At 42.6% G+C, this 24,714-nt stretch overlaps 1 protein-coding gene across 2 annotated transcripts in view; it reads left to right on the top strand.

The window, feature by feature from the left end:
• The window catches only part of FRMD4B (FERM domain containing 4B), a 412,392-nt gene that overhangs the window by 237,649 nt on the left and 150,029 nt on the right, over positions 1 to 24,714 (top strand). For both annotated transcript variants that reach the window (XM_089672280.1, XM_089672279.1), the window contains exons 6-7: positions 1,398 to 1,454; positions 20,278 to 20,300. In XM_089672280.1, coding sequence (XP_089528406.1) covers positions 1,398 to 1,454; positions 20,278 to 20,300 — 80 coding nt within the window. The remainder of the gene's footprint in view (positions 1 to 1,397; positions 1,455 to 20,277; positions 20,301 to 24,714) is intronic.

The raw sequence follows: 24,714 nt of genomic DNA on the forward strand, positions 1-24,714 counted from the left end.
AAGCGGTAACCCCGAGCTACACTCGGGCTTACCATGTGGCGCTGTTCTGGTGGTCCCTGCAGCACTTACCTTGTCCTTCGCTCCCGCGATGTGTCCCCTGCAGTGTCCCCGGCCATCTCCTCCGGCCGATGCCGCCATCCGGCTTCTGTGTTCCGGTCCCTGTGACGTCGGGACGTACGGGCGCCGGAGCCGGCGGGAAATTTGAAATTTTTAAAAAATGTCATTTTTGCTGTCATTGCTATTTCAATGCATTTCACATATATTTTGTCCCTACTGCTTTGTCCTGTGCCCTGCCTGCATTTTGAATGTTCTTTCTGCCTGGAAACTGAGAAAAGTCCATGGCGTCCAAAAAGCGTCCCTTTACGTCAAAAGCGGTTTTAGAACAGCGATAGTAAATCAGAACCACTTGCAGAATTGAGTGATAATGATTCGTGGGGGAAATTCGTCATCAGACACTGAAAACGATTTTGCGACTTTGCTCAGTGATGTGCGAATTTGCCTCTGTATTTCAAATTCCAGTGTTTTTGGTTTGATTATATTATTGAATTCAATTTATTATTATTATATTATTATTTTTTATGATTATTTATTAAATTATAATTTATGATTTCGTGTTTCAAGTTTTATCATACCCGGGATGTTTACTAGACTCTTGTTCGGACAGATTTCAGTGAGTTATTCCTAAAAATTACAGCCTACAATAAAAAACTACATATTTCCATGCAAAAAAATGTACTGCTTTCAGCACAAAAAATCGGAAAGAATCATACCGCCGAGGAGGTTAGAATAAAAAAATCTCCAGCTGGGTTTTCTAATAGATTATTATTATACAAGATTTATATAGTGCCGACAGTGTGCGCAGCGCTTTACATATTAATATTACAAGCTGGATCAGGTGCAGACATATCCGTAAATGACATTTTAAGAAAGTTATTATGTATTCTTGTCCTGTCGTAGATCGAAAAAAAAAACGGCTAGACATAAAACAACAGCAAGTCCAGGCTTTGTGTCCATGCACTTGTCTTTGAGTGGAACTTTATCTCTGAGCATCAGACCGCACCATTACCCGCGAGGGGGGGAGGGGAGGAGAGCTGTACAAACTTAGCTGACATAGTACACTCAGCCTCAGCACTACCCTGCGCCTGCACACAGAAAACCATTCTAGAATTATAACATCGCACGTTCCACCCCTTCACATTGTTAGCAAACTCTCCCCATCTGGAAGCAAACTGCTCGCACCCTTACAGACAGTCAACGCTTCCAAAAACAGGCTCCCCCCCTGCGGCATGGAATGGTATCATCTGTTGTTGTAACAGAAGCTGGAGGTATACAGCAGTGACAGGCATATACTAGTTGGGATCACTCAGCTGGAGCTGACCATCTCCTTGTCTTTGCAGGGGCAGATAGAAGTGGCCAGCGAGACCGTCTTCAAGTTGGCCGCGCTCATCCTGCAGGTAAGAATTGGTACACTCAGTTTTTTTTCTTTATCTTAAAATCCAAAAATGAGAAAAGTTCTAGAAGTTTGCGCTGGTAGAGCTGTGCCGCGTACCTGCTGAGTGCCTGCTGGATCTGGTGTCATGTAATTCAATCATCATGACACCTGGATTGCCATTTACTTTCAGTGTTTATGTATTAAACAGCAAAAATATACGAAAAACCTAAACATGGCTTAATGGTTCGTGCTTCTGCTTTGCAGCACTGGGGTCCTCGGTGTCAGTCCTGGACACTATCTGCATGGAGTTTGCATGTTCTTTCTGTGCTTGCACGGGTTTCCTCCTGCACTCCCAGGAGATGCTAGTAGGTTAATTGGCACCTGTCTGAACTGATCCTACCCACATGGATGAAAAATATATTTTAAATAATGTTGTTGTTATTATTATTATTATTATTATTATAATACAGTATTTATATAGCACCAAGGGGTATGCTCAGCGCTGTACAGTAGCAAGGGCGACAGAACATGAGACAAGACAGTAACAATACACTACACAAGGGGTTCGAGGGCCTGCTCTTTTGAGCTTACAATCGTTAAAATGTGTTTTTTTTTATATATTACACAATATATGAAAAATATTTTTAAAAATATATTTTTCTAAATAAATTCTTTATAACATATAAAAAATGATTTTAACATATATTTTATTTTTACATATATTTGTAAATGCATTCCAAAAATGTAGATTAAAAATGCATTTCAACACCTATATATATATATATATATACTGTATGTTGAAATGCATTTTTTATATATTACAAAATATATGAAAAATATTTTTCAAATAGACTGTGTCTTTAAAAATACATTTAATCTACATTTTTGGAATGCATTTACAAATATATGTAAAAATAAAATATATGTTTAAAATGACTTTTTTATGTGTTAAAAAAAATCTGAAGAATATATTTAAAAATAATATATTTTTCATATATTTTGTAATATATAGAAAACCACATTTTAACATACAGTGTGTGTATGTATGTATGTATATATATATGTGTATATATATATATTGAATTTGGCCAAAGTTGTACTATTTCATATATATGTCAATATATTTGTGAAGAATATTTTGAAAATATATTTTTCTTCCATGTGGGCAGTATGTAAGTTAGGGACCTTAGATTGTAAGCTCCTTGAAGTCAGGGACTGATGTCAATGTACAGTATGTAAAGCAATGTGTAGATTGACAGCGCTATATAAATACCTGGGGGAAAATAAAATAATATCTTCATTAGCAGGTGGTGATGGCATTGTCAAGAGGAAGTTTATATGTTTGAGGGACTTATATTGGTTGTAAACCTCAGATATAAAATACGAACAAAGCATATCTCTATAGTGTGCACTTGTCTCTTTCTAGAGCACTAAGTTTAATTTCTGTCTGATGCCTTCTTCCTCTGCTATAAGCATGAGTCACTTCTGACAAGTTTTCCTGACACCAAGAGATAAATGGTGACAGTAGAGGGACCTCCAGCTGATTGACAGCCTCAGCTCTGTTCCTGTGAGCTGCGAGGAGGAGGGTGTGTCCCTTTCTTCCAATCACCTCTCCTAACTCTGAAGAGTGTAATTTCAGCTCCCTACCTCCTTTTTTCTGAAATCTCAGACAAGCTGTATAAATTCAGCACTATAGCAACCACCACACATAGCGACCATGGTGCCCCTAGACCTCGCTGCACATAGCAGCTGTGATGCCCCATGCTACTGATGTAGCCGCAACCCACAGCCCTGGAGTGAGCATCGATCATAATGCTTTCAATGGCAAGCACTGATTGGTCATGACTATGTTGACCAATGAGAAGGGTATCTGGAGCTTCCTGTATGGTGTCCCAAAAAGAAGAAGCACTTCTCATTGGTCAGTATGGTCACATAGTCACAATGAGTACTTGCCATTGAGAGCATTATGATGGATATCCACACCAAAGATTGGAGGTACCACTCCAGGCTTCTGTCTGTCCAGGTCTGGTAACTCATGCTTGGGGTACAAACAAGGGGAGAGCTCAGCAAGCACAGATAAAGCAGTGCCACACATCCAGCAAGACCTAGCGGTTTGTGTGGTAAAAGCAGCCTCAGCCCAGACTCTGTCCAAGCCACGCTTACGCTCACGTTTCGCCCTGTTCACGGGCTTAGTCATGGGCGTCCCTGACTAAGCCTTGTGGGTGGGACGAAACGCGTCGGGACCATGGTCTGGATGCAGTCCGGGCTGAGGTTGCTTTTACAACAGAATCCGCTAGGTTTTGCTGGATGTGCGGCCCCTGGGACATTCCCTTTTTCCACACTTGTATTATGATGGATACTCACTCCAGGGTTGTGTGTTGCAGTGTACAGATCACCACATGGGCATCATGACCATTATGTGCAGCGAGCTCCAGAGGAGTGGCCAGTACATTGGAGTTAGTCTACCTTTTTTATATTTTGTGAAATGGTGAACTTACCCTTTAATCAAGTTATTGGGCTGTAGTAAATACCGCTCCGTACCTCTTCATTATTTCATGTATAAAATGCGTGTTTCTCTGTGGATTCATATTGTCTAAAATAAAAAGCCAGCGTGTTTCTAAAGCTTGCATGGCAGTCTAATTAATTAATAAATGGCATCACCCTAAATCCAAACTTCTATTGAATGCAACACTGAATGCTGTAGTGGGCACTACCCCAGAGTGACCAATCAAAAGCTAGCTTTTTGAGTGGGACCGTACTCCTAAGCTACACAGAGGTTGAATGTGGCGAATTGCTGCAGTGAGGCTCAGAAATGTTTTGGCCGCTGACTTGTCATTGGTCGCAGAGCAGCAGTTGTCTGCAATGTACATGAAGTTGCAACTCAAAGCAGTGGTGAGGTTTCTGTTACTGATTGTTGCAATCCAGAACCAAACTCAAACATAAAACAAATCTAAGATAAAAAATATTTAATCTCTTATACAGTATAAACCGTAATAGGAGATAAACATTTTTTTTTTTTTTGCTGCACAGTTATTTCAAGGCCAGCAAGTAGGAGGTAGCTGAACTCCAGGCAGATATAAAAGACAAAAATGTATACAGCACTGTAGTAATGAATGCATCATTTACCCCTTAGGCTCCGTTCACACTTGTGCAGCTTGTCATGCGACTTTGGTCACATCGTATGACAATTTGCAGCCCATTGTTTTCAATGGCATTCGTTCAGATCTAGGTGACTTAAAGTCGCAGGGACTTTGAAAAGGTCCCTGCACTACTTTGATGCGACTTGAGTGCCAGAGAGTGTAAAGTGGCATCAAAGTAATATCAAAGTCACATTTTCACACGCCAAAGTCGCACTGGAAATCATGCACCTTTGGAGTCGCACAAGTGTTAATGGAGCCTCACTACTAGAGGTACGGATACAGTACATGTAGCGTTGGTGGGCTGTAACACCAACCTGCCACATACATACATACATACATACATAGTGTCCCTTGTTTGTGCTGGGAGCGCAGTCACTTGGTGAACATGCTGCCAAAGACTATGCCCAGTCACTGTTTATGATTGGGAGCCTGTGATCACATGACCAGGAAGTCCAACAGTAACCATAAACCTGCACTCAAATCTCTCTTGCTGCACTCAAAATGGAATCTTGCACTTGCTGAGGTGCCGCCCTTGGTAGATCGAGGAATCTGGATACTAGCAGAAAAGAACAAAATAGGGCGCACTCTCCTTGTCCATTACCGTAATAATGTGAAATTTATTTAAAAAAGCAAAAAATTACTCACAAGCCAAAAAGGTCATAAAAACTGAGGCAAGAAGTCAAAGGATGCCAGTCGTAGACAGCATGGGTCCTCGGGTAATGTGCTAAAGTGTTTCGGGAGTCGAACTCCCTTCCTCAGAGCAATAGATGATCTATTGCTCCGAAGAAGGGAGTTCAACTCCAGAAACGCATTAGCACTTTACCCGAGGACCCATGCTGTCCGCGACTGGCATCCTTTGACGTCTCAGTTTTTATGACCTTTTTGGCTTGTGAGTATGTTTTTGCTTTTTTAAATAAATTTCACATTGTTACATGACCAGGAAGCCCATACCTCTGACATTATAACATTTTAAAGGACTTTTTCCCACCAGCTGGAAAGAGGTCTTTTTTTAAAAAAAGAAGAAGCAGTATAAGTACTTGGACTTGCCATCAGCCTCTTGCAGTCCCTGTACAGCAGGGCTCCGACCGATAGGAGAAGCAGCACCAATTAGTTATGCTGCAGTGCAATGAGCCTGCTAATAGAGAGAGAGCAAAGTAACAAAGAGATGAGCTTACCAGTCTGCTACTCCTCCTTTCACTGTCCAGTCAGAGTGGGGGTGGGGACCTGTAAATGAAAGTGAAACTGCCGCAGAAAAAGAATAGGTCCCCTCTTCAACTATGGTAGAGCTGTGCACATCTGCAGAACAAATGGACAGAAATGCAAATAGTTTAGCAGGTAAAACAGCTCTCATATTTGTAGTCTGTCTGTGTTTAGCTTTTTTGTCAGCTTTGGGCCTCATGCACACTGGGGGTTGCCCAGCTCTCCTTAAAGTGTTACTAAACCCATGACCCTGCATTCGCTATATCTGGTCTCCCCGGACCCTGCATTCACTATATCCGGTCTCCCCGGACCCTGCATTCGCTATATTCGGTCTCCCCGGACCCTGCATTCACTATATCCGGTCTCCCCGGACCCCGCATTCGCTATATCCGGTCTCCCCGGACCCCGCATTCACTATATCCGGTCTCCCCGGACCCCGCATTCGCTATATCCGGTCTCCCCAGACCCCGCATTCACTATATCCGGTCTCCCCGGACCCTGCATTCGCTATATCCGGTCTCCCCGGACCCCGCATTCGCTATATCCGGTCTCCCCGGACCCTGCATTCGCTATATCCGGTCTCCCCGGACCCTGCATTCGCTATATCCGGTCTCCCCGGACCCTGCATTCGCTATATCCGGTCTCCCCGGACCCTGCATTCCCTATATCTGGTCTCCCCGGTCCTGCATTCACTATATCTGGTCTCCCCGGACCCTTCATTCACTATATCTGGTCTCCCACAGTACACAGAACATGGAAATGCAATTAGTTTAGTAAATATAAACTGCTAAATACCTTTTCTCATTAGCAGTTAGAGCAGTCTTGTGGCTTTTATCAGTGTCCAGCCCAGTGCTAGCTAAAGCTTGTAGAAAGAGTTTTCTTTCTGCTCTAGGAGGATGCAGAACCCCTGACCTCTGTCTGGACAGTGCTGATTGGTCCTGTGCTGATCACATGCACTCTCCCAAGAAAAAACACCTCTCTAGCAATACACACCAAACTGAGCATGTGAAAAATGCCTATGTTTCAGTCTATCTTATCAGGAGATAAGAGGTGATCACTTGAAAAAGGGGAGGAACAGAGAAGAGAGGATCAAACAGCCTTTTTACACAATGCCGAGGATTAACCCCTTAGGTTCCACAGGGAGTATATCAAGTATGCTTTACTGCATCTACAGACTGATTTTACTGTTGTGGGTTTAGTAACACTTTAATGCTTTTTCTTCTGACAGATAGTGAAAAAAAAGCAGCGTAAAAAAGGCACCCAAAGGTTCGTTTTGCAAACACATTTAGGTGCATCAGGTGTTTGGCTGCGTATTGATTCCACTGTCCTGAATATTAATTTGTTCAAATGAACGCTCCAACGGTAAACGTGCCTAGCGTTTAGATGCATTTAGGTGCGTCGGCATTTTGTTTACCTTAAGGCTCCTCTCCTGGACTTACAAGGGACGTGTTTTATTTACCGTATTTGCCGGCGTATAAGACGACCCCCTACTTTTCCTGTTAAAATATAGGATTTGAGCTATACTCGCCGTATAAGACTACCCCTCTTCCAACGCACACCAAATAAAAAAACATCAGATTTGATTTCAATATGGTATGCTATTTCAGTATGGTATTCCAATGATGGGACACTATTCCTCCCACTGACACCAATGATGGGGCACTATTCCTCCCACTGACACCAATGATGGGGCACTATTCCTCCCACTGACACCAATGATGGGACACTATTCCTCCCACTGACACCAATGATGGGACACTATTCCTCCCACTGACACCAATGATCAGGCACTACTCCTCCCACTGACACCAATGATGGGGCACTATTTCATCCACTGACTCCAATGATGGGGCACTATTCCTGCCACTGACACCAATGATGGGGCACTATTCCTCCAACTGATACCAATGATGGGACACTATTCCTCCCACTGACACCAATGATGGTGCCCCATCATTAGTGTCAGTGTGGGAGGAATAGTGTCCCATCATTAGTGTCAGTGGGAGGAATAGTGCCCCATCATTGGTGTCAGTGGGAGGAATAGTGCCCCATCATTGGTGTCAGTGGGAGGAATAGCGCCCCATCATTGGTGTCAGTGGGAGGAATAGCGCCCCATCATTGGTGTCAGTGGGAGGAATAGCGTCCCATCATTAGTGTCAGTGGGAGGAATAGCGTCCCATCATTGGTGTCAGTGGGAGGAATAGCGTCCCATCATTGGTGTCAGTGGGAGGAATAGCGTCCCATCATTGGTGTCAGTGGGAGGAATAGCGCCCCATCATTGGTGTCAGTGGGAGGAATAGCGCCCCATCATTGGTGTCAGTGGGAGGAATAGCGCCCCATCATTGGTGTCAGTGGCAGGAATTGCGCCCCATCATTGGTGTCAGTGGCAGGAATTGCGCCCCATCATTGGTGTCAGTGGGAGGAATAGCGCCCCATCATTGGTGTCAGTGGGGAGGAGGAATAGTGCCCCATCATTGGTATCAGTGGGGAGAACAGTGCCTCATCGTTGGTGTCAGTGTAGAGGAGGAATAGTGCCCTATCGTTAGTGTCAGTGGGGGAGAGGAGCGGCTGCTCCTTCTTTTAGTTCGGCCGCTCGATTTTCGCGGGGCCGCTCGGCTCCGCCTCCTCGCCCGTGATTGGCCGCCTGTGTGCCTTTCCAGTGGTGGCGCCCAATCACCGGTGAGAAGGCGGAGCCGAGCGACCATCGAGCGGCCGAACTGAAAGAAGGAGCAGCCGCGCTTCCTGGACCAGATCGTCCTGGGATCGGGACCGGAGCCAGGTAAGGTACAGCAGCCCCTCTGCCCACCCCTGTACTTAGTGCCCGTTGGAGGAGGAGGGGGGGCGGCCCCGCCCCTCGAAAAAGTGCCGCCCTGACACCGGCTCGCCGTATACCAGCGTATAAGACGACCCCCGACTTTTCAGAAGATTTTCATGGGTTGAAAAGTCGTCTTATACGCCGGAAAATACGGTATTCCTCTAAATGTTTTCTCTCTAAACTCCTGTAGATGTCTTCAGTATGTGTGCATGGACACAGACTAACATGGAGGGGCGTTTAGAGGTAGAAAAAAAAAGAAAAAGTCAATTGTCCCTTGTGCACGAGGCCTTACAGCTGTTTAATAATCTGCAAAGTATAAATAGCTTATGTTTTAGTAAAAGTCAGCGAGATGAATGTAGTTCGTACATTATTTGTGTATGTGTTGCTAGGTTTTCCTACATGTGAATGGTCATGGTGTTTGCCCCGAGTGCTGCAGCCAGCGATCCATGAAGATAAGCCACAACAGAGGCGCAATTAAAATAGAAATCCGTGTTCTCCTTTTGATTGGAGAAAATGAAAGTCAAACTGCAGCTAAAATGTGTAAAATGTTTTGTGAGCTAAAGCTGGCCGTACACTACTGGAATCCCATTGGAAATGTTTTGTTTTAAGAACGTTCGTTCCGTTTCTTAATTTGCCACTGGGGTCAAAATGACGTTCGTTTTCAGTCTCCACGATGAAATGTTTTTAAAGAATGGGATGGAAATCTTTATTTTTTTTTTCTCGAACAAACAATTTCTAACAGGGTATGTGATTTTCGCTTCAGGAAGTCCGTTCATTCCAAAATTGATTGTTAGAAGCATATGAAATTTTAAAGTTCTTTTGAATGACATTCATTAGGTCATTGAATGCACCGAAAATGTTGGTACGAATGTTTGTATGAACCATCATTCAAAAATCTATTAGGCCCTGTTCACATTTCACGCATTCCCACTTGCCTTTTTTTTTTCTTATCTTTAAACGATTTACATGCCAAAGAAGCTCATGTACCATACTTTGCCACTGAACCAGGCACAGTTGTTTTTTATTCCTAGTAGGCAGGGTGAAATGCGTTAGTAGGCATAGTTTAGCTGGTCAGAAAAGTGGCACTTCCTCTACAGTTTTTAGCGATTTACATGTGTTCGTCATGCCAAAGAAGCTCATGAAACATACTTTGCCACTGAACCAGGCACAGTTTTTTTTTCATGTGTATCCCTTATCCCTATGACTAATCCCCAGTCGGCAGGGTGAAATGCGTCAGTAGGCATGGTTTAGCTGGTCAGAAGAGCGGCATTTCCTCTACAGTTTTTAGCGATTTTACATGTGCTCATCATGCCAAAAAAAATCACTTGAACTGTGACTTTATCCTATAACTGCATAAGAAGAACCCTCCTCTGTGTCTCCATACAGTAGTTTTTGACTGCTGTCCTTCTGCAATATGGTAGCACAGCATAGATCCCATACAACTGCTGAGTTTGTGATATGTTTGGCTATACAGGTGAAACTCGAAAAATTAGAATATGGTACAAAATTTCATTTATTTCAGTAATGCAACTTAAAAGGTGAAACTAATATATGAGATAGACTCATTACATGCAAAGCAAGATAGTTCAAGCCATGATTTGTCATAATTGTGATAATTATGGCTTACAGCTCATGAAAACTACAAATCCACAATTTCAGAAAATGAGAATATTGTGAAAAGGTGCAATATTCTCGGCTCAAAGTGTCCCACTCTAATCAGCTAATTAAGCCATAACACCTGCAATGGGTTCCTGAGCCTTTAAATGGTCTCTCAGTCTGGTTCAGTAGGAATCACAATCATGGGAAAGACTGCTGACCTGACAGTTGTGCAGAAAACCATCATTGACACCCTCCATAAGGAGGGAAAGCCTCAAAAGGTAATTGCAAAAGAAGTTGGATGTTCCCAAAGTGCTGTATCAAAGCACATTAATAGAAAGTTATGTGGAAGGGAAAAATGTGGAATAAAAAGGTGCACAAGCAGCAGGGATGACCGCAGCCTGGAGAGGATTGTCAGGAAAAGGCCATTCACAAGGAGTGGACTGAGGGTGGAGTCAGTGCATCAAGAGCCATCACACACAGACGGATCCTGGACATGGGCTTCAAATGTCATATTCCTCTTGTCAAGCCGCTCCTGAACAACAAACAACGTCAGAAGCGTCTTACCTGGGCTAAAGAAAAACAGACCTGGTCTGTTGCTCAGTGGTCCAAAGTCCTCTTTTTCCGATGAGAGCAACTTTTGCATCTCAATTGGAAACCAAGGACCCAGAGTATGGAGGAAGAATGGAGAGGCCCAAGGACCCAGAGTATGGAGGAAGAATGGAGAGGCCCAAGGACCCAGAGTATGGAGGAAGAATGGAGAGGCCCAAGGACCCAGAGTATGGAGGAAGAATGGAGAGGCACACACTGCAAGATGCTTGAAGTCCAGTGTGAAGTTTCCACAGTATGTGTTGATTTGGGGAGCCATGTCATCTGCTGGTGTTGGTCCACTGTGCTTCATTAAGTCCAGGGTCAACGCAGCTGTCTACCAGGAGATTTTGGAGCACTTCATGCTTCCTTCCGCAGACAAACTTTATGGGGATGCTGACTTCATTTTCCAGCAGGACTTGGCACCTGCCCACACTGCCAAAAGCACCAAAACCTGGTTCAATGACCATGAGATTACTGTGCTATATTGGCCAGCAAACTCGCCTGACCTGAACCCCATAGAGAATCTATGGGGCATTGCCAAGAGAAAGATGAGAGACATGAGACCGAACAATGCAGAAGAGCTGAAGGCCGCTATTGAAGCATCCTGGTCTTCCATAACACCTCAGCAGTGCCACAGGCTGATAGCTTCCATGCCACGCCGCATTGAGGCAGTAATTGCTGCAAAAGGGGCCCAAACCAAGTACTGAGTACATATGCATGCTTCTACTTTTCAGAGGTCTGATATTGTTCTATGTACAATCCTTGTTTTATTGATTGCATGGAATATTCTAATTTTCTGCAATTGTGGAATTGGGGTATTCATGAGCTGTAAGCCATAATCATCACAGTTATGACAAATCACGGCTTGAACTATCTTGCTTTGCATGTAATGAGTCTATCCCATATATTACTTTCTCCTTTCAAGTTGCATTACTGAAATAAATGAACTTTTGCACGATATTCTAATTTTTCGAGTTTCACCTGTACATACCCTGCCCCATGGCTTGCTTTGTCTTGATGGGTCTCTGTGCACTTAATCGTAGAGTGTCAGAGGGACACATTTGTCTCCAGATCAGCCTTTCTCAACCTTTTCAACATAGAGGAACCCTTGAAATAACTTTCTGGTCTCAGGTAATCCCTGCTAAAAATTACTATATCTACAACTCATGATACATTAGTGTGATGGTCAGTGGGGAGAATGCTCCTTCTCCTTGTGGTCATTGGGAAGAATTAACACCCTACAGATGGCTAAAAAGATCAATGGTGTCAGTGGGAACTTATCTGAGAGGCAGAAATTGCTAATTGCTCAAGGAACCCCTAGCAACCTCTGGAGGAACCCTTGAGTTCCATGGAGCCCTGGTTGAGAAACCCTGCTCCAGATGTTCAGGTGTTCCAAGGAGCTGCCATGACACAGAAAGGATGCAGTCAGTAACTCAAAATGCTGGGATGATTGTGCCCCCTATGCAGCTATGGGGGTTATATTATTGTTCTTTTGTTATCTGTATGACAGGTGTGCTTTAAATCTACGGGCAACTTAAATTCCTTGTGATCTGTGTACATTTAAACACATTTTGGTATTCCACATTGCTTTGAGATAGTGCTCCATTTATTTCAAGTCTGCAGGGAGTTTAAAAGATGCAGCAAACTTGTAGATAAGATTCTCTTTGACACCCAGATGTGGTGACATATTTTCCATTCCTGAGTTTCAAGATCGCAGCGCTGATGAGACAAGTCTTGTGCGTTGTATCAAAAACAAGTCTTAGTGTTGTCTCAGTCTCTCTAGGCTGACCAGCCCTTCTCTAAAATGCAGAAAACGTATAAATATTAAATTCTGCATAGCGCACAGGTTGTGAGTCAGCCCGGGGATATAAATATTTCATGACTTCCCTACTCTGGTATGGTGGAGGTAGTTTGTCTACAGGATAGAGATCAGAATTGGAGAATGTCAGTAAATGTTACTGTCCTCCACGATATTTTATTTAAATTCAATTAACAGCAACGATATTGGCCTTGATTCATCAGACTTCGGTAACATTTAAGGCCCCTTAACCCTTTGAGGACCATAAGATTACGGAACGCCAAAAGAATCAATTTTTTGTTTTTAAAGTTCGTACACTTCAGTTGCTGTAACTAAGCCATTTCATGAAATAATTGGCAAAAAGCTAGATCCATTTGTTGATAAGAACTAATATTTTGACTCAAACCAAAAAAAAAAAAAAGTATTTTAAGTTCTTAATCAGATGATACAGGCAATTAAAAACATGGGACAAATACGTCCCTTGGTCCTCAAAGGGTTAAAGCCAACCTGTGAGGTGTTCATGCAGGACAAAGCAGCAGGGTCACTTTAATGGGGGCCCTACCAGCTGCACCTACTCTTTCTTGTGCTCCCTCTTGCCTCTGAGCAGATGGCTTACTTTCATGCCTTCCATGTGACAGCACGGGGCTTTGTGATTGGCTGCAGATGCATCACTTGATGGCAGGAAGAGAGTATTCAACCCTGTAAAAGCTTCAAGTTGTGATTTGGTGCTTACACGGGGCTAACACTCTATGTGGTGGTGGAAGAGTGAAGGAGAGGTGAGCATGTGCGGCTGACATTAAAGTGGACCCATTGCTTTGTTTTTCATAGGCAATACTGTAAGGGCCCTTTCACATGGGCATTCTGTTTTTTTTTTTCTTCAGTTCAGTTATGCTTTTTCAAACAAAAAATGGATGAGTTTACATGTTTTTTCGTCCATTTACATCCATTTTTCATCCATTCAGATCTGTTTACATCCATTTGTCATTCGTTTACATCCATTTTTTCATCCGTTTAGATCTGTTTACATCCGTTTTTCATCTGTTTAGATCCATTTACATCTGGTTTTCATCCGTTTAGATCCGTTTTCATCCACCTACATCCGTTTTTGGTCTGTTTACATCTGTTGACATCCGTTTTTCGTCTATTCCAGTGTTTTTTGCTGAAGAAAAATAGGGTTTTCTTCCGTTAAAAAAAAAAAAAAAACGGATGTAAAAAGTTCATCTGTTTACATCCGCAAGTCCATAGAAATATATTTTTCATCCATAAATGGACAGTGTCCTTCTAAGCAATATTTTATGTTATAAGTGTTGTTTAGCCAGGGAACATGGAGGAAAGCAGTTCCAGAACTTCCAGCACTGAATGTATGTGATGGCAAGGGGTGGTGGAGGATCTATTCTTGCTGGCTGCTGGGGGATCTGTTGTCACTGAAGGGGGTCTATTGTTGCTGGAAGGGATTTACTGTTGAGGGAGGGGTTCTATTGTTGATTGTTGCTGGCTGCTGGAGAGTTTATTGATGCTGGCTGCTGGGAGATTTAGCAGGGAGCTGTAGCTGCTAGGGGTCTATTGTTGCTAGGGTGGTATTTTGTTTTGGGGGTGCATTGTTGCAGGAGGAATATAGTTACATAGTTTGCCTGGCTGAAAAAAGGCAAAAGTCCATCGAGTTCAACCATTAAAAAAATAAAGTTATAATCCTATACCCACAGTTACCTGGGTGGTCTGTTGTTGCTGGCTGCGGGGGATCTATTTTCTGCTTTTCTTGTTATCATTAACAAATTCCATACAAATTATTTAGTGCCACCAATTGAAACTTGGCTCTGTATTCTCTAAAAGGAGCGGTACTGGGAGGTGAGTAGGGTGGCGGAGACAAGACGTGACTCAAAAGAGGGGAGTTCCTGCTCCTGTTTTTTTTTTTTTTAGAAAAAAAGCCCTGTGTTTAGCACACCTTCTGCCTGGGTTCACACTGATGCGGTGCACCATATCGCATGTGATTCGCACAGGAACCGCACCGCATTCCTGTGCAAATCACATGCTTATTCTGGTCGATTTGAGCCATACATTTTGGATGGCTCAAATTGTACCGCATCTGCACCAAAAAGGTGCAGGACCCTTTTTTTTGTTGTCCGCACTTAAATTTGATCACATGGTTATTCACACCTATGCGATCCGATTCTGTACATCACACCGGGTGTTGTTTACTTAACATACACACCCGCAGCGGTTCACATGGATGGGGTGCAATTGTGATGCGGTGCGGAATTTGCACAGAAACCGCTGTGACTTCTGCACCGCATCAGTGTGAACCCAGCCTAAAGGACAGCTTTAATCATAGTTGATTTTTTTTTTTAAAAAAGATGACCCCCTCCCCTAGTAGCATCTACTCAGTGCAGATGGCTGTTAAAATCCTAATTTTATTCAACTGCTGGCCCTGGCAAACAGAGTACTGCTTATCCATTGACAGGGCTGCACCATGAAGATTGAGGAAAATTGGGAAGAAGGTAAGTATTTTACTAGGCGGATTACACTTGGGGTGGGGAAGGGTGTACTTAAAAAACAACTTTACCAAAGGTGAAATTGTCCTTTTTAGCAATTGGCCATATTGGAAAACCTTGCCAAATCGCGATTGTCCTCTTTAGTGCTTGGATTGCCTGCACACAATAACCGCACCCTAACTGCAGTGCTTCAGTTTGGGGTAAAAGTCACCCAAAAAACGTGTACAGCCCCTTTCAGATGAGCGTTCCGATTAGGTCTTCCTCTCAGTTTTTCAGGCAGACCTGATCAGAAGATCGATTCATCGATACGGACAGGCAGGTGTAAACGGTCTTGTGTCCATTTATGCCTGTCTACCTCCAGGTCTGATCAGGCCTGTTAAAAAAAACAGGAGAGGTCTCTGTCCTCTTTTGTTTAGGTGGAGCAGATTCGAGGTAGCTGTGTGTGAATGTACAGTGGAGTCCATTTACACCTGGCCACCCATAGAGCATCTAAACACTCTGCTTCAATCAGCTCATAGATCTGCTGATCGCAACAGAATCCTCCCTGTGTGAAAGGGGCCACACTGTTGTTCAGTCCAATGGTTATCTAATGTCTACATCCTGCCTAATGCTAACCATGGACCTTGCGTCCCACCTTTAAGGGTCCATGCCTACTGGATCTAAAAAAAGTTGATCCTAGAGGAGATTAGTGTTTTGCCTGTAGAAGCAACTAATGTTATCCCTTTAGATTGTAAGCTCCATGAGCAAGGCCCTCCTATTCCTTCTATACTGAAATGTATTGTAATTGTCCTGTCTCCCTTTTATATCCCTCAGGGGATCAGGAAAGGAATTTTTTACCCTGCAGGAGCAAATTGGATTATGCCTTGCTGGGTTTTTTTGCCTTCATCTGGATCACCTGTGGGTATAGGTTTATAATTTTTTTTTTTTTTTTAATGGTTTTGAACTGGATGGACTTTTGTCTTTTTTTCAGCCAGGCTAACTATGTAACTATGTAATATATTGTAAAGCGCAAACTGTTGGTGCTATATAAATCCTGTATTGTAATAAAATTAATAATAATAATATTCCTATGTGTCCATGCACATTAGATTGTTTACAGGCATATTTTAGGCTCAGCGTTTAGAGGCAGAAAAAGAAACCTTCTGGTTTGTGTTTTTGAGAGCAGTTTTCTGGCAGGAAAAAAACACTAAACACTCCTAAGTGCTAGTACAAAAAAACACTCAAAATTAGCTTCTTTTTTTTCTGCCAAGAGCACTGGCGTTTTTTTTAAGCCAGTGTACATTGACCCTTAGAAATGTGTGATTGGAAGTCAGTGCTTTCTTAAAAAAAAAAATTTTTATTTTTAATAAAATGACCTTCACAGCAGACTGACTTTTTACCAGAAAAATGGATCTAAGGACTTTGACTTTTTTGCCTATGTTCTGTTGTGTAAGTGATCTTCTCTTGCCATTTAAAGATAATTAAACAGGTGATTTCTTAGTTTGGTCTCTTTGCCCTTTTAAGATAATTAAATGGTGGTACACACAGGACAGTAGAATAGTACTCAACAATGTGAGAATTGTACATCAAAGAGTGACTAAAAACTCATCAATGTATAAATGGCAAAAGGTGGAACAGGTAACCTAAGCAAACTCCCTCAATGTACATTCTTAATCCGCTAACTAGCAAACAGGAATTCCTACAATCCTGTTTCTGAAATATTAGTAGAGTCCGTGGTCTTATTTGAAAGCGAGGAAGCCACACACTAGACTGTAGATGTAACAACTCTAGAAAATAACATACCTAAAGTTACTTAACCAGGAAAAAATGACTGGAGGTTAGCACAGCTCTTCCTAAAGTTTTGCCAACCCAGAAGAGATCAACGTTGATTGAAACCTCTCATTTTGGTTGGTTCCATTCCAACTTTGGACAGCACCACCCCATACCAATTAGACCATTTTATGGAGGCTCCAGAAGACCTCTCATGATGCTATCAATCTTGGGTAGCACCTAATCATACACATGAGGCCCTTTTATTAAAGCAACCGAAGACCTATTAGGGTTCCATACTAACCTTTGATCACATCACACTGTACAAATTAAACCTTTTCATTGAGGCAACTCAAGACATCGTATGGTTCCATACCAAGATAGGAACCCGGTTAACCAAACTACATCTTATAGGTCTTTCTGGGACCCTCCCCAAAAAAAAAGTTTATGAACTGTTCTGTCCTTCACCATGTTGAATGCAGTCTCATCTCCTCCCTGCTTTTTGTAAGTGCCCAAAGTCAATACAAAGCATATAAAACACTAAAATGACTTAACCTACTTCTGTGCAGCTGCTGATATCTGCTGGTAGTTTCTCAGACTCATCTGATTATTTGGCAAAAGATGGCTAGACCTTTTTACTTCTCTAAAGACATTCACATCCACATGGGGCAAACTCCCCATTAATGCACTAAAACGAGATATCAGTATATTGGGCTGACTTTAATATTTTGCCTTATTAGCAGGGACCGTCCTTCACAGTGCACCAAAGGGATCATTTGTGCTCCACACATGGGAGGTTGTCACGTAGCATACCAATCTCCTCAATGCATGGTTCAGCTTGGCCAACAGCTGACTGGTGTTGTGTTTGAACCATTTAGAATGCATAACATATTTTGTTCTACAGAAACTTGGACTGTAACTGGCAAAACGTATTGCAATATTTGGGAAAGTGGAAGGATAGTGCTGAACCCACAAAGTTGTCCAGTCGGTGATGCTGTCCAATTGCCGTCTAATGATGTTGGTGTAAATGACCTGGTTAATAGGCAGGGAGCTTCTACACCCCAGCAGATCTTCAGTTTCCTTGGTTTGTAGTGCAAAACAGCAAAAAGATATGAGGTGCTACACTGTTGTTCAGTAGTCCAGATACATGTTTATTCCTGCACAGATCAAAGGGACAATAAACTGAGCCAACTTGTTGCCAAGCTAGCTGTTGACAAAATCTGTGAAGAGTATCACACTGGGTAAAACACTATTCAAGGTCCAGGTATTATTCAGCCCTGCTACATTGTTTCCTATTGCAAGCCCTGATGAAGGTGGTATTTTTGAACCCCTCCGAAACGTGTTAAATACTTTTATTGCCCTTTTTATTGTAAACAGTAGTGTGCTACTTCAGTTTTTCTTCCTGCTGAGTTTTGCTAAACTTCTTGTTGAGCATTAATTATACAGAAGATGGAGAGCACCATGTTGTCATAGAATGCTGTAAAGCTTTTGCAGGGTTCTGTAAACAGTAACAATAAACTGCTCCTATTTGTTGCCTTTTGGCCTGGTAAATATACCATTGAAAGGGTTTTGTTACATCTGTTCATTAAAGTGGTTATAAACCTCAGACATGAAATATGAACAAAGAATATCCCTCTATAGTGTGTACTTGTCTCAATCCAGAGCATTAGGTGTCATTTCTGTCTGCTGCCTCCTTCTCCTGCTATCAGCATGAGTCACTTCTGAGAAGTTTTCCTGACATCAAGAGACAAAAGGTGACGGGGATGGAGCTCCAGCACACAGTTTGTGATTGACAGCCTAAGCTCTGTTCCTGTTTGCTGTGGGAAGTGGGTTGTGTCCCTTCCCTCCAATCAATTCTCAGAGCTCCTCTCAAGAAAAACGAAACCAGCGCTCAAATCTTCATGCTAACTGGGGGTAATGTATCTGTCATTCTCTGAGGTGCAGCCCTTGAAAAATCAGGAAACCTTGGTACTGGTGAAGAAAATCAAAAGAAGGGCGCACTCTCTTCATGCATTACCGTGGTAAAAAAACAAATTTATTAAAATGCATACAAGTGCATATTCACAAACCAAAGGAGATATTGAAACAAAGACAAAAAGCCAGTGGTAACAGTCCCAGATAGCGGGAGACCCTTGATGTAGTTATCTGACGCGTTTCGGCTTTTTGTCTCTGTTTCAATATCTCCTTTTGGTTTGTGAGTATGCACTTTTATGCTTTTTAATAAGTTTGTTTTTTTTTGCCCCGGTAATGCATGAAGAGGGTACGCCCTTCTCTCACTGAGCTCTGCGGTATGTAATTTCAGCTCTCTGCCTCCTGCTTTCTGAAAGTTCAGACAAGCTGTATAAATCCTGAACCTTGACTTTATAGAGGAAATGGCTGCAGATAAACAGGGAGAACGTATGTAGGAGGATTTGTTTCATCTTTGTGTATCACCCGAGGCCAGTCACTTCAATGGGTACAGTATATGTAAGGGCTTGCAACCATTTTAAGCAATACCTGTTGATCCTGCCAGAAATCTTGTGAACTGATAATTTCCTGTGCATTCAGGTTATCCAATTCTGTCTATAAGATATGAATCCTAACGCACTTCCTATCCTAAGGTGACACTGCTCCTCCATAAATACAGTACAGCGAAAGAGTGTTGTCACCCTAGAATATGCCCTTCATATTCCTTCTGTACTGAAATGTATTGTAATTGTACGGTCTTCCTTACATTTGTAAAGCGCTGCGCAAACTGTTGGCGCTATATATTATTATTATACAGTATTTATATAGCGCCAGAGGGTTTGCTCAGTGCTGTACAATAGCAAGGGGGACAGAACATGAGACAAAACAGTAACAATACAATACACGAGGGGTTCGAGGGCCCTGCTCCTTGGAGCTTATAATCTAGGAGGGAGGGGATAGTGGTACAGGAGGAAATGGCTGTGGGGGATGGAGTGGTGGGAGAAGTGGAGGAGATCGGTTGTTAGGTGAGGGTGGGGTAGGCTTCCCTGAAAAGATGGGTTTTCAGGGTGCGCCTGAAGGTGAGGAGGGTAGGTGACAGTCTGATGGATTGGGGTAGGGAGTTCCAGAGGATGGGGGAAGTCCTGGAGAAGTCCTGCAGACAGGCGTGGGAGGAGGAGACCAGGGAGCTAGAAAGTAGGAGGTCCTGTGAGGAGCGAAGGGCACGGGTAGGGTGGTAGTTGGGTATCAGGTCATTTAGGTAGTTTGGGGCGGCATTGTGAATGGCTTTGTAGTCATTTGAATTTGATGCGCTGGGCAATCGGGAGTCCTGTATAATAATAATATGTAATGTGGATCTGGAAGGATCAGCTGGTGAAAGTAAATAAAAGGCTAACAAACAAAAACTAATGCAGCCACCAAAAGGATGTCAAGCTGCAAAATGGTATAGTTTTTGTTCTTGGGTTTAGATGCACTTTAACTATTTTTTTTTTCTTTCTCCTTTTTTTTGTTTTCATTTGCAGGAGGCTCGAGGAGACTACAGCAGGTAATTAATCACCGTCTCGTTTGTCTTGTACGTTCTTGTCTCACACTGGTTTGTCAATGGTAGGCATAGATGCCAGAGTCTACTTGTGACGCAGAGTCTCCCTCCAGGGCACTTAGAGCTCTGCCTGGTGAACAGAGGGAGAGAGGTCGGCAGACGGGAAGGGGGCGGCTGAAGAAAATGCGCTGTCAGTCCAAAAATAGGCTTGGATAAGATCTCCTAGGTTTCAGCCCAAAATACATCGGCTCAGCGAGGCACTAAGTGCTTTCGAGCTGTCTGTCATCTTGGGGTTTAATTAATTCCCTGCTTGTTCATTATACTCTTAACTTCAGGTCTTGCAGTGAAAAAAAACTTCTGTTCCAATCCTGGATATTAATTTTAGGGGGTTTTTTTGTCAGTCATTCACAAAAAGTAACTGGGCTTTGCTGAAAGGAATCAATAAAACCAAATTGCATCTTGGATCTAGAACAGAACATTTGGGTTAGATTCACACCGATGCGTCTGACATTGATGTTGTTGAATTTAAAGTGAATCGAATGTGTTTAAAGGGGAGCAGCCAAGGCTGTTGGGATAAAAATATCCAAAAGTGACTCAGTCCATGATATACATTTCTGAGAACGAACAGCCCAGATTAGGTTGTCTGCACACACAATGTAAAAGTTGTTCATTTACTTTGCGCTTTGTTGAACCTACTCTGGCCCCACCCCTCCTGTGTGCTGGCACGAGGCTCATAAATTGCTGGTTTACCCTGAGCTTTTTTTTTTTTTTTTTGGCTGTGTTTACCCTCTAATTCACTTTCTCCTTGACAAACATACAGGCCTCCAGGAACTGAAGCCTTGGAGTAAACTTTTTTTTTTATAGTTGAGGTGGATGGAGGCATTAAGCACAACACACTGAGCAAATACGGATCATAAAGGTCAGTCACGGGCCTGTTAATGATTCACCCGGTTCCCGCTCTCATTGCCAAAGCAAAGGGCTGATAATGGAAGGGAAAGACCTGCTGCCCACGCTGTGTCGGTGGCCTGGCAGATTAATAATCTGTGAACATTTGAACTTGAGACTGCCCAGCTAACTCCATTACCTGCTATTAAAAAAGCACGTCCCAACTTCCTCCACCACACTGTATATGCAGATTTTGCCCTAAGCAGCTGGCACTTTGTAAACAGAATATAAATTGTTCTTTTATATATTTACTTTATTATAGTTAGTGCTAAATCAGTCAATTTGGTTAAATAAAAAAACACTGTGTAAGAAATTGAGTATTTATATTTTCATCCAGCAGGTTGGCTCTTTTTTGTATGTTTTCTAGGCTTTTGTTACCCCCCCCCCCCGTATAAAAAAGCATGCTGTTTGCAAAGCTCAGTAGCTCAAACTAGTAAGTCAGTGTGTGGGTAGGTGCAGCGAGGTGTGGCGGCAGAGAACACTCAGAGTCCAGTTGCAGAAAACAGAACTGCAATAAAACTGAAGTTCAGCAATACATAATAGCCCGGCAGGAAGGCAACCCGACCAGGAGCACTCACAGGATGTAACAGCGATGAGTAGTAGCAGTAGGGGCGGAATGCTGCCTGACCGGTTTGTACCCCATTGAGGAGGCTTCCAGGAAGGTTGACATGTCCCTGCGCTTTCCCTACTCATCTGGAACTGTGCCCTGATACTAAGCACTGTCCCTACTCTAGCCACACATGAAATGCACGCCACACCCAGGAGCCAAGGTCTTAAATAGACTCTATCTGACCCAAGATGGCCACTAAAGTCGCATGGGGCACTAGCATCCAATAAGATGGACTGAGGAAACCATAGAGGAACTAGGGTTCTCTTGACTTCCTCCTCCACCTGCATTGTTTCTGCAGATGAGCGCCACCTGCAGCAGATAAACTAAACTGTACCTTCCTACAAGTAGAATGGCTCCCTTCTTGCCTGTCCATTAAAATATAACTAAAGGCAAAACTTAGTTTTGGATAGAGTGGAGATAGATAAGAACTCCTGTCGGGTCTTGATTGCTGTCTATGCCCCCATTAGGGTGATTTATGCAGGCCATAGACTGGTCGTTTATCGACTAAATTTTTGTCTGCACGAAAAATCGGCCGATATTCACGCCGTTAGCGGGGCCAGCCCGTTGGCCGTTTTTTGCGTATCTTCTCGTTTATTTTTATTGGTCATGCTGGAAAATCCACAAAAATGGCCGTTTTTCGTGTACATTGGTGGCGGCATCGGCAACAGCAACGACCGATTTTTTTTTTTTGTTTATCGACCGACAATTCACCCGATAAACGGCCCGTCTATGGCCAGCCTTACCCTCTCTATCTCTCTATTTGTCCTGTTTACCATTATAATTGAAAGTAAAAATAAAGAAAAATCACAAATTTGGAGTTGTTCCCAGAAAAGAACTAGAGGGAAATCTTCCAATGGCAAAACTAGCTCTTGTGACTTGTGTGTGTGTGGAGGGGGGGGGGGCAAGGAATTCTCCTAATCTGCAGGGATTTCCGCCCACTTCCTGTTTGGCTATGAGACAGTAAGTGAAATGAAATCCCTGAAATGGGACAAAGATGGCGGGAAAAAATCTGACGGGTTATAACCCTCCCTTACTCTATCCAAAATGGAAAAAAAGTTTTATCTATAGTTCTACTTTTAGCACGGCTTCATACAGAGCTCAATAGCTCAAGCTGCAATTTTATACACATTATCTGACTATTAGGTTAGATTCATACAATGTTTCAATTAGAGACAACATCTAAAAGGAAGCCTCTTATGCTGTGCTCTCTTAAAAGAAAAAAAAAAAAACTCTAGTGCACTAGGATACACTGTATATTAAACGTTGATTAAAAAAACAAAAAAAAACAAAAAATGTATGTTACTAGTTAAAAAAAAAAAGATAAATTGTATTGACTCCAAAGCATTTTAGTTTCCTATTATCCTAGGTTCACACTTTTATGTGGGTTTCAGTGTGTTTTCCAGTTTGCAGAAACGCACCGACTTCCTATGGATCTAGTCCACATCTGTGCATTTTGAGCCGGTGCGGATTTTTGAAAGGGCCAGGGACTTTTTCCGGCAGCAGATTGCGTTTTGTCTGTAATAGACTTTAAAAGAACCGCATCAAAAAAGGGGAATGTACCTTAAAAGAAACCAATAATTCTTTTGAGTCCATACTTTGTTTTTTTTACTGTTTATTTGTTTTTAGAATACTGAAAGATTGCATGGAATGCTTATAGGGATATGATCCACCTGCCTAGGACTTTTTGTTTTTTGGGTTTGCATGAGGCCACCTGTCTGCAAAAACAACTCTCCAATGCTGTATTGGCATATCTAGAGCATATTGTAAAAATTGGTACAACAAACTATTTGTTGTTTAACTGCGTATATTCGTGCTATTCCTCTGTCTTACTGATGCAATCCTCTAAATAGAGAATTAAAAAAAAAAACACCCCCTAACTGCTGTTTACCTAGCTTTCTAGATCGGACCTTTTGGTGAGTGAACAAATTCCTGACATGTCACAATATATAGCAATTACATTATGTACATTTTTTATTTTCAGGTTATATAATTTAAAAGCAGTCCTGGAGTTTCAGCCAGTGACTTTGCCTAGGCTGAGATGAAATAATCAGTCTGCTGCAGGCAGGAGGAAGCATTTCCCCAGTCTCCTGTCCCTTAATGATCAGGCCGCAATACTCTAACTATGCAGAAGGTCACAAGGGGAGAGGTTACAGCAGCGACTGATCTGTGTCAGATATTTGTGAATACAGCCAAGAATTGCTCAAACACCAGGATATACATATGGCATCATCTCTGAGCCGCCATCTCAGTCCAGTCAAGTGGATGCCAATCCTGGATGATGGCTGAATAAAAATGTCTGTCCTTCTGGAGAGACAAGCAGATGAATGCATTGTCAGGGTAAAGTATTGTGATCTTTGGGAGGGATAATAAAATACCCAGAAATGTTACATTTTACACATTTATTAGCATGCATGCCCTGAACTCCAAAATACATATATTTGATGATAGGTCTGCTTTAATTCTGAGCATGTGATTTGGCAAAGCGGGGACTTGTAGATTTGCCCATCACAGCCTTTTTCCACCTAATTGTGGAAACTCCTGATCGTTCATCAGTGGTGAACCTGTCCTGTAGTTGTGTCACATCGGAAGTGACTTAAACATTTGTCTCCGTTATCGCAGAAAGCAGATTAAGTAGTATTGATTTGCAAAAATCAATTAGGAGATTAAATGACAGTGTTGCTTTAGAGGACCAGCTATTCCCATACGCACACGAAAGTAGCTATTTTAAAGTGGGCCTAAAGTCTCAATTACCAACACATTTGGATGTTCTTCTGTAACCCGTACCTTGCTGTTTTATATATCGCCTACCAGCCCACCACTTTTGCTCCAGGTGTGGTTCCTAGAACCTTGGTCAACCAGTGGTTG

The sequence above is a fragment of the Staurois parvus genome, unplaced genomic scaffold, assembly GCF_062004578.1.
Source record: "Staurois parvus isolate SC_StPar_1 unplaced genomic scaffold, SC_StPar_1.0 ptg000124l, whole genome shotgun sequence".
In the NCBI taxonomy this organism is placed as follows: domain Eukaryota; kingdom Metazoa; phylum Chordata; class Amphibia; order Anura; family Ranidae; genus Staurois; species Staurois parvus.